Source organism: Oncorhynchus mykiss, chromosome 23, assembly GCF_057628025.1.
Source record: "Oncorhynchus mykiss isolate SJ-2025 chromosome 23, ASM5762802v1, whole genome shotgun sequence".
Lineage (NCBI taxonomy): Eukaryota > Metazoa > Chordata > Actinopteri > Salmoniformes > Salmonidae > Oncorhynchus > Oncorhynchus mykiss.
In genome coordinates, this window is record NC_143044.1 from 4108020 (window position 1) to 4119148 (window position 11129).

Sequence of the window (11129 nt, forward strand, 5' to 3'; positions counted from 1 at the left end):
GTTTTGCTATTCAGTGTTCAGTTCAACTAATAAAATATGAACACGTACCACGCTGCACCTTGGTCCTCACCTTCTCCTTCCAACAGCCGTTACACAGGTGTAGACTAACAGTGAAATGCTTACTTACGAGTGGGTCCATTTCCAACAATGCAGAGTTACAGATAAGATTCAAAATTAAATAAAAACGATGCAGTACGAAACAGCGACAATGTGAATGAATATACCGGCATGAATATACTTAAGAGAAATAGTGGGAGAATGAGTGTCTTAATGTGTGTGCTAATAAAATAGACAGGGATAGTTTGTGTAAGAGAGCGAGAGAGAGAGAGAGACCAACCCCCTGAATACAGCAAGCCATGTGTCTGCTTTATGCCCACTAGATTTACAGAGCAGCTTTTATCAGATCAAGGCAGAGAGAGAGTGGAGAGGAGGAGAAAGAAGAGAGAAAGAGAGAGAGAGAACACAGAGCAAGATATTGTAGTTTAAGAGAGGGGGACAGAGAGCAGACAGTTTAAAGAAAAGGACAGACTTCCAGCGCAGCAGCCAGCAGCAGCAGAGGCAGCATACTGATCCTCCACACAGTAACCTAGCTGTCCAGCCTGCCCCCCAGCCTGACCTCTCTCCACCCCAGCAAACAGCTGTACAGCGACAAGAGAAAGAGGGGGGCTCGACACACCAGGGAGCAGAAGGAGAGGATCCCACTCGTCCCATCCCACTGCAGCCTGCACTAAAAACGTCTCGAGCTGTGGCTTGGAAAGCAGACAGACAGATAGACAGACAGGCACAGGTGCTGCAGACGGCAGTCATAGGGTAGGAGGAGACTACAGTTCCAGAGAGGAATAGCTAGCTCGAGCTTCAGCCAGCACTAGTGAGTCCGGGAACCACACGCTACACACACCTCTTCAGCAGTCAGCACTAGGACTGAAGTCCTTCAGGAGGACAGTGGACACCTCCTTCTGACACGAACCAGGAGCTCATCACAGGGATTACAAAAGGTGAGGAAAAAGTGGGTTTTAGACTTTTTAGTTTGTAATGTGTCGGATATCTCTGGCATTGTATCATGTACAGTGATTTGGTACGTTCTGGTAAAACCTTCAATGGGACTAAGTATTCAAAGGGAGAATGTTGCTGTTAACTTGGTTCACCTTCACTGTTGGACGTCTTGCCTCAGTTTAGCAGTTAAGAGCGTTGGGCCAGTATCTGAAAGATTGCTGGTTTGAATCCCTGAGACCACTAGGTCGGAAAAATCTGTCGATGTGCCATTGAGTAAGGCACTTAACCCTAATTGCTTCTGTAAATCTGTCTGGATAAGAGCATCTGCTAAATGACTCAAATGGAAATGAATATGTATCATTGAGTTTGTAGTTGATGGGTTAGTGGTCAGGTTCTACTAAATGTTTGAACTGTGATTGGTGGTCAGTTACGGATATGAAGAGTGCAGGGGTAAGTTATGTCCACAAAATTATATTGCACGACACAACAAGGGGTGAGCAGTTAGGGGCAACCTGACACCATCTTTTGTTCCTGGAGGGGACATTTTTAAGCCAGGCAACACATTTCTGACATGTTCTACTGATATGTAGAGCTTTGCTTTGCGTTAATCTCACGAGTGAACAGATTTGGAGAGGTTTCCGCTGTGGTTTTGAAAGGGATTTCAGAATATCTAGCCCCAACAAGACTGCACTCATCGCATTGCCAGTGAGTGGTTGTGTTGACATTCCCTTCATGTCTTTTCTGCTTTGATATGGTTTCCTGCCAGGCCCTGCCAAGTACAACTGAGCAGAGAGCAGAACCCATGCTAGCGGGTGGCACAGGGTAATCGCTGAGGGCTGGTGTGGAGAGGCACAGAGGAGGGGAGAATCAGACAGAACAAACACTATTCTGCATTCTACTACACTCCCACCACAGCCACACCAGGCTCGAAGAGGAACAACTGCCTATAATTGACGTTTCTATATGTAACAAAGCAGTTCAAACCAATTCTCTCTGAGTGTCTTCTAAGGGATACCATTACCATCTGCTGTTGGTTCATCTGCCCTGGTTCTTTTTGTAATCGCGGCCCAAAAAATATATGGTTGTTTGTCTATTCATGGTCATGTCAGAATTTAAGGGGTTAAAGGATAGAATTTAATAAACAGTCCATCATACATACTGTACATCAAAATGTACAACTCATTTTTTCAAAACTCCATGTTCAGTGAAGTAGAAGAAGAAGAAGCAACATCCCTGTAACCCTGAAATCCCAGTAATGCTATTATTAGACAAACATTTGCTTGAAGGATGGAAGGTGATGGTTTCGTTTTTTTAAAGAAGGGCAGTGGGGTAAATAGGTCAAAATGTGAGCCGAAGTGTGAGCAGCCTCAATGCTTAACCGTAGGCCTCTCTAGCTCCGCCACCCATGTGATGCATTTCTGTATACAGTGAGACCAAACTGCACAGTGTCATGATAGGCACTTGTCTAGACCAGGCCTGGGCAACTCCAGTCCTCAGCAGTCTGATTGGTGTCACACTTTTGCCCCAGCTATCACACCTGACTACAATAATCAACTAATCATGATCTTCAGTTAAAAACGCAATTTGTTTAAATCAGGTGTGTTTGCTAGGGATGGGGGGGAAAGTGTGACACCTATCAGGCCGACGAAGATTGGAATTGCCGAGGTCTGGTCTAGACTACAGCACGTTTACACAAGCTCTAATAATAAGATGACCCAGATAGTCACATGACTTCATTGGCGGTCTACATCTCCGAAACAGACTGTCGTGAGGAGACGAGAGACAGGACCCCACTGCCCTCACCCCCCCAAAATCATCTGCCCATTACCCAGAACCCTCTGCGCTTCCCTAGTCTACTGCAACCTTCTCTGCTTACAATAGCTAACACCGCTAAACTGGGCCTTACATTGCATTCCCCATCATGTCTGTAATGAACCCAAACCAGTTCTAATAGGCTGGACTACACAGATACAGACAGCTGACCCAATGACACCAAAGCTTTATTTGCCACTCTCGATGATTTGGACCGGTGCTCAGCAACCACTTGTGAGGAAGTCGCCAGCAGACCCCCCCCCCCCCCCCCCCTTCCCCAGAGTTGTAAATGAAAACCCACGACCGCATTCTGCAGTGGCGTCGCGGGGGGCCCGAGGGTGGCAACGTGCACGTGCCGCACTCATTGCTCCCTTTTGGGCCCTGTTCCAAAAGTAGAGTGTGAATCTGGCTCTTGGGGGTTAGGAGTTAGACCAGTATGCACCTGCTCAACTTCTAGCACCCCGCCAGAGACAAAGATGTATTCCTGGGGTCAGCAGGCCAAGCGGTTGCTCATTGGCCCTGTAGTCTGATTTCCTCTTTACCTACCGCTGGACCTCAGCCTACTGTGGCTAATCACGGGAAAACTGTGAGTGAAGCAAGAGAATGTGTTCTCACTTGCTTGATTGAAAAGCTTGATTGACAAAATGGAATCGCAGAAGTTTGACACATTCAGGAGAGCATCTCCTTCAGTTTGTTTGTACCAGCCTTGTTGTAAATTAGGACAATTTCACAACCAGTGAAAATTTTGTTTAAATATTTATAGCAGATATTTTTTGCTTTTATACAGCTTGAGTCCTCGATTGGTTATCCTCTCTGGAAAAACAGAGTTAAATGACTGAGCTGAATGCCACTTCCTTTTTAATTTACTAGTGACCTCTGGCATTCCAATAATGACTGCCAAATGCAGCCAAACGCCACTCCACCGCGAGGATGACCAGTTTGAAGGTCCTCCGCTTTCCCTATACCAGCTGACACCTTCATTTAGATGAATATCGGATGTCTCTCTATGCTATACTGTCAATAGTCTAACTCTGTAGAAATATACCAAGACATATTCCCCCTTGGCCAGCAATGAGAAATGTGGCTTTGCGGAGGATTTCTACAGAGGTATACTACTGATTCCAAAACAACATGATCATCCATCATAAAACATCAGCAATGCATTTCCCATGACACTTGAGAAAAGCAGATCTGTATTCCATCTGCACAGACCCAGCAGGTGGTCTGGCTTTGGGCAGTCCAATGATCAATAAGTATAGGCAGACTGTAGTTGCCTCAGCCAGTGACCTTCTTCTGCAGTGTGGGACTCTAATTTAAGGCAGATAACGTGGCTGGTAGCTGCAATCCCAGCGCAGAGCACAGACATTGGACCGAACCCATGAGAGGAAGGGTTTAGGATTTGGAGGTTTGCCTGTGCTTTTCTCTGACTTCCTATTGGAACCCAATTCCCAGCTGCAGTGAGCTTTCAAGGTCCAATGGGAAAAGAGCAGTATGGAGAGATGGAGGGAAAATGAGGGAGGGAAAGGTAGTCAGATGCTATGCGAGGCAGGGGATCTTTGTTTTTTCTTTTCTGTTCCTTCAAAGAAACACTGCAGGAGTGTTTTTCTGACAGTCTGCTATTCATCTTTCTCTGTCTGTCTTTCTTTCTCACTCGCTCCCAGTCAGACGCACAGTAAACAAACACACTCTCCTTCTCGCGAATGGAGCTTTTTCAAATCTGCTTGCTCTCTCTCCTGAGCCTAGTCAAGCAAACACTGGCACTCGCTCCAACACTCACTTGCACACAGCTCTTAAGAGAGCAGTGCTGCCGTACAGACCCACTCACAGATATTCTGCATCCTTCCACCCTGCTTGTCATGTCTAAATATAGAGCCACAGTGGCAAGTTTATTTGTGTTGCAATGCCCCCCCCAGTGAGAACATTCTCTGAACCACTTTACATAGCCTACCATACTGTATGTTCAGTTTTTGGGCCCTTTTGTGTTGTTTGAGTAAGTAATGCATGGCCATTGTTGTATTAACGGGAAGTAAAACTACATTTAGTACAAAAAACATTGATGTTATCACTTAGATGAGCAATGGTGGGATCCTCATTTATTTAGTCTCGTGCACCAAGTGGCTGCTGTTGAAAGAGACTGTTGTATCTGTTGTCGTCAATGTTATACTGGCATCTGGTCTACAATCCAGATTCAAACACCATGCCAGGTGTCCACGGCTGTCCCCACTAAACATCTACAATGGATAAATGTAGCTAGCTTACTTGGTGAGCCTCTGATAAGGATTGTGCCTTTCTGTTGGATGCAGTGTGTCCCATTGGGGTCTGCTGCACACAGCGGGAATGTGGATGCTTTCTCAGTCAAACATTTCTTGGGTGGACTTGGCCGCCCAGGCACTTATGTGCAGCGGTGCACTCTGTCAGTGAGGGTCACTGCCGACAGACCTCTCACAAGTAAATATGTCTATAAATGGGCAAGCACTCTCTCACTCTATCTACTCTCTACTCTGTATTGCTCCCTCTTCTCCCTACCCCCTTCATCTTAGCCGCTTCCCCTCCTCCTCCTCCGTGTATTTTTCACTTTCTTTGTGAATGCTAGATTCTGTCAAGTGCCACAAAGTTTTCCCCTTGATCAATTCCTCCTCAACATGTGTTACTGTAAGTACAGCAAAATCATGTGCGAACATTGCGACACATTAAACTTCTAAGCAAACAATGGTCAAGAGGTAGTACTGTAGATTGTTTTTCAATTATGATTATCCTGATGCTTTGCAGGCTTATCGCACCGGGCACAGGCTGGCTGAATCAACATTGTGTCCATGTACACATGCATACACACACTCGCATTCAAATGCACACACAGTCACATACACACATGTAAATAGTGCCAGACAGCCACACAAATGCATACAGTAAGCCTTGCTGTTTTGATTTGTGTTGTCCTTGATGTCTTGTTTTTGCATCGTTGTTTTCTGTTGTTGCTTTCCTTTGTTTTTGTCTTTTTTTCCATCTTGTTATTTTTTTGTCTGTTGGCCCATTGGGTCGGTGGTGGTTTTAGAATGCCAGCATCCCGGAGTCGCCTCTTCACTATTGACATTGAGACTGGTGTTTTGTGGGTACTATTTCATGAAGCTGCCAGTTGAGGACTTGTGAGGAGTCTGTTTCTCAAACCAGACACTCTAATGTACTTGTCCTCTTACTCAGTTGTGCATCAGGGCCTCCCACTCCTCTTTCTATTCTGGTTAGAGACAGTTTGCGCTGTTCTGTGAAGGAAGTAGTACACAGCTTTGTACGAGATCTTCAGTATCTTGGCAATTTCTCACATGGAATAGCCTTCTTTTCTCAGAACAAGAATAGACTGATGAGTTTCAGAAGAAAGTTATTTGTTTCTGGCCATTTTGAGCCTATAATCGAACCCACAAAGGCTGATGCTCCAGATGCTCAACTAGTCTAAAGAAGGCCAGTTTTTTTGCTTATTTAATCAGAACAACAGTTTTCAGCTATGGTAACATAATTGCAAAGGGTTTTCTAATGATCAATTAACCTTTTAAAATGTTAAACTTGGATTAGCTAGCACAACGTGCCATTGGAGCACAGAAGTGATGGTTGCTGATATAATGGGCATGCAGCCATTTCCACCTACAGTAGTCATTTACAACATTAACAATGTCTACACTGTATTTCTGATCAATTTGACGTTATTTTAATGGACAAAAAATGTGCTCTTCTTTCAAAAACAACAACATTTCTAAGTGACACCAAACTTTTGAACGGTAGTGTATATATACAGTGGGGAGAACAAATATTTGATACACTGACGATTTGGCAGGATTTCCTACTTAGAAAGCATGTAGAGGTCTGTAATTTTTTATCATAGGTACATTTCAACTGTGAGAGACGGAATCTAAAACAAAAATCCAGAAAATCACATTGTTTGATTTTTAAGTAATTCATTTGCATTTTATTGCATGACATAAGTATTTGATCACCTCCCAACCAGTAAGAATTCCGGCTCTCACAGACATGTTAGTTTTTCTTTAAGAAGCCCTCCTGTTCTCTACTCATTACCTGTATTAACCTCACCTGTTTGAACTTGTTACCTGTATAAAAGACACCTGTCTACACACTCAATCAAACAGACTCCAACCTTTCCACAATGGCCAAGACCAGAGAGCTGTGTAAGGACATCAGGGATAAAATTGTAGACCTGCACAAGGCTGGAATGGGCTACAGGACAATAGGCAAGCAGCTTGGTGAGAAGGCAACAACTGTTGGCGCAATTATTAGAAACTGGAAGAAGTTCAAGATGACGGTCAATCACCCTCGGTCTGGGGCTTGATGCAAGATCTCACTTCGTGGGGCATCAATGATCATGAGGAAGGTGAGGGATCAGCCCAGAACTACACGGCAGGACCTGGTCAATGACCTGAAGAGAGCTGGGACCACAGTCTCAAAGAAAACCATTAGTAACACACTACGCCGTCATGGATTAAAATCCTGCAGCGCACGCAAGGTCCCCCTGCTCAAGCCAGCGCATGTCCAGGCCCGTCTGAAATTTGCCAATGACCATCTGGATGATCCAGAGGAGGAATGGGAGAAGGTCATGTGGTCTGATGAGACAAAAATATAGCTTTTTGGTCTAAACTCCACTCGCCGTGTTTGGAGGAAGAAGAAGGATTAGTACAACCCCAAGAACATCCTCCCAACCGTGAAGCATGGAGGTGGAAACATCATTATTTGGGGATGCTTTTCTGCAAAGGGGACAGGACGACTGCACCGTATTAAGGGGAGGATGGATGGGGCCATGTATGGCGAGATCTTGGCCAACAACCTCCTTCCCTCAGTAAGAGCATTGAAGATAGATCGTGGCTGGGTCTTCCAGCATGACAATGACCCGAAACACACAGCCAGGGCAACTAAGGAGTGGCTCTGTAACAAGCATCACAGGGTCCTGGAGTGGCCTAGCCAGTCTCCAGACCTGAACACAATAGAAAATCTTTGGAGGGAGCAGAAAGACCGTATTGCCCAGCGACAGCCCTGAAACCTGAATGATCTGGAGAGGGTCTGTATGGAGGAGTGGGCCAAAATCCCTGCTGCAGTGTGTGTAAACCTGGTCAAGAACTACAGGAAACGTATGATCTCTGTAATTGCAATCAGGTTTCTGTACCAAATATTAAGTTCTGCTTTTCTGATGTATCAAATACTTATGTCATGCAATAAAATGCAAATTAATTACTTAAAAATCATACAATGTGATTTTTCTGGATTTTTGTTTTCGATTCCGTCTCTCACAGTGGAAGTGTACCTTTGATAAAAATGACAGACCTCTACATGCTTTGTAAGTAGGAAAACCTGCAAAATCGGCAGTGTATGAAATACTTGTTCTCCCCACTGTGTGTGTATATATATATGTTGTTGATTTAATGTTAATTTCACGTTTTTTAACTCAACCAAATATAAATCAAAACCAGACGTTGAACTGTCTGTGCCCAGTGGGTTAATATTACAATTGAAGCAAAACATCCAGCGTATCAAAGTAAAAACAAAACATCTCTATCTCTCCTCCGACAATTTGCTCTCCTAACTCCTACTTTCCCTCTTTCTGAGCATCACTTCATCTTGGTGCGTGTCTGGGCAGCAGCTCTCTCCTCCATCGCCTGCCCTGCCCTGATCCTACTAAAGCCCCTTCACATCACTTTAACCAATCTGCAGTCCAGCTGTTCCATATTAGCACATGCAGAAGAGTAGAAGGAGGGAGCCTTGGGGGGCCTTGTGAGGATCTGAGTAGAGGGGCCTGAGCCCGGGCTTCAGTTCAGCAGGTCTAACACTCGAATCAGATGCAGGGGGGTTGAGGGGAACTGGGGATGAGGATGTTCCGTGCATGTCCACAATTTCTTTTGGGTCTTGTGATGGTAACTTTATATTGTAATCAGAATAGGGATTGACATGAAGTGTAGATCATTATTGACAGATCAGTAAGGATTCTAGGAAGAAGTTGGAGAAATGTATAAATGTGTCAACAATGTGACTCAGTTTGTTATGTGAATATTGAATTTTAATGTAAAATGTAACATTGACTCAAGCATCTTGGCATAAAACATACCCCATATTTTACTAATATACTGTGTTTTGGGGGAAAACTGTATAAAATATCTGATCTCCTTTTTGTTTTCTTTCTATCTTCAGGAAAGTGGCCTGTTGACCACTCTGCAACGTCATAGACAACACTGGTGAGAACTTGGACTCCTGCTCAACTTGGATTTCCTGATTAATGACACAAAGATCGAACCTATCTTCGGAGCAGGCAAAGACAACACAGCCGTTTCATTGAGAATGTAATTCCACCATCTCCGCAGGGAGACCTTGTGTTCAATGTGAAGTTCTTCACCAGTCCTAACGTTCTAGGAGTATTCTCCTCCCTTTGTCCTTTATCTCTGAGCTCTATTCAACAGTGACCACCATGCCTGCCAAAGCACCCATCTACCTGAAGTCCAACAACAGCAAGAAAGGCAAGAAGTGTCGTCTGAGGGACATCCTGTCCCCAGACATGATCAGTCCACCGCTGGGGGACTTTCGCCACACCATTCACATCGGAAAGGGCGGCGAGAGGGACGCCTTCGGGGACATGTCCTTCCTCCAGGGGAAGTTTGAGCTCCTGCCTGGGAAAGGTGGGGTGTTCCGTCCGCAATACGGCGTCCACAATGAGTTCCTGCGGGCCAACAGTGCATCTGATGCCCAGTTCACCGAGACGCCCTCTCCGGTTCTGAAGAACGCCATCTCGCTTCCTTCTATCGGGGGGTGCCAGGCCCTCACCTTGCCCCTCCTCTCCACCAATATGTTCTCTATGCCCGTTAAGGAACCACTGGAGAGCATGGTAGGGCGGGTTCCTACCCCTCCCCTAGGGGGCCCAGATGGGACTGATAAACTGGGGATCCTGGAGATGGAAACCCTGTTGTGTTCCATTGAGGTCTTAAGCAGCAACCACACCAAACCTCCTACAGAGGTCACAACCAAACCAGACGTCCTGCTGGATCTGATAGAGAAACCAGAGAAGCCAAAGACAAAGAAATTCTTCAAAAGCAATTATGAAAATGATAATATTGAGAGCGGTTATGAAAAGCCTACACCAACCTACTACATCAACGGCAACATCAATGGCACCTGCAATGGTAACGAAAGCTTCAACGGCAACGGCAACTGCAATGGCTTGGGAAGCTTTAACAATGACATTACCCTCTGCTATGAGAAAGCGCTCTCTGACTGCAATGGAGACTGGGTGGACAGGGACAGCGGGGTGGACGAGGGGCGCATTTGCGACATTGACTTTGAATTCTGCAATGACAAGAGGGTGTCACAGGATTCCATCTCCCACATCACTGGTTCCCTTTTGTCACTTGAACTCGATTTGGGCCCATCCATTCTTGATGATGTACTCAACATTATGGGTGACCCCAAGGTAATGAGCAGACCTTGAACAATGCTCAGGCTAGTGAGTTGAAAGGGAAATATAGAACTTAAGAGAGACCTATGAGAAAAGACTCACAAACCTGTCAAAATATTGTCCATGGCATGTGGATATTATTGTGATGGAAATTCACTTCGGTATGCAGCGCTGCTTTGTGTCGTTATTTTCTGAAATACGTTTCTGTCTTAGCTTCCTTAGGGTTTCAATGCTTTTTCTGTTTGTGCTTTGTGCTACAGGCATGAGAGATGCATGCGCTGTTGAATTACAACTAAACCCCAGCCTATTTTGCAATCTATTTTAGTGTTTTTTTAGTGTTTTTATCCCGGCTTTAGCTGTAGATAAAAAAAGATACGTGTTCTGAAGAAGTTATTGCTTTGATACACAATCTAAAGCTCTGTTTCTCAATATCTAAATATAATGCATCTTGGTGACTTTTAATGTGTTTATCAAAGCACTATTTTGTTTGTCACATGACCATTTTATTAACCAAACTACAAAGATCCTATGCATACTATACAGTACTTGTGTTTTTGTTATATAGCTTTAATAAATAAAAATGTGTCCTTTTTCCCCCCTACGTTTTTTCAAAAGAGTGAAATAATTTGTGATTTAGCAGAGTTGTATCCTTGGTGGTATGAGATCTTTCAGAGGAAAAGACAGAGGTATAAGATGGAGAGTGAAATATAGAGGAACACAAAGTGAAGACGATAGGCCTACACAGTACAGTACACTTCAGTACAGGTAAAAAGCAAGAAGGCGTGAGGGGAGAGATGCGAAACTCAAACAGACCGAGACAGTGGAAAAGAGAGAAGAGGGACAGAATGGCTTTCTTTCTCGCCTTCTGGCATTCTTTACATTCTCCTTC

General features: G+C 44.6%; 1 protein-coding gene across 1 annotated transcript; it reads left to right on the forward strand.

The window, feature by feature from the left end:
* Nucleotides 1-346: 346 nt before the first annotated feature.
* On the forward strand, nt 347-10841 carry cdc42ep3 (CDC42 effector protein (Rho GTPase binding) 3). Its single transcript, XM_021580227.3, has 2 exons — nt 347-995; nt 8986-10841. Exon 2 carries the CDS (start codon nt 9260-9262, stop codon nt 10271-10273), a length of 1014 nt encoding a protein of 337 aa, XP_021435902.3. The 5' UTR covers nt 347-995; nt 8986-9259; the 3' UTR covers nt 10274-10841.
* Nucleotides 10842-11129: the final 288 nt, after the last annotated feature.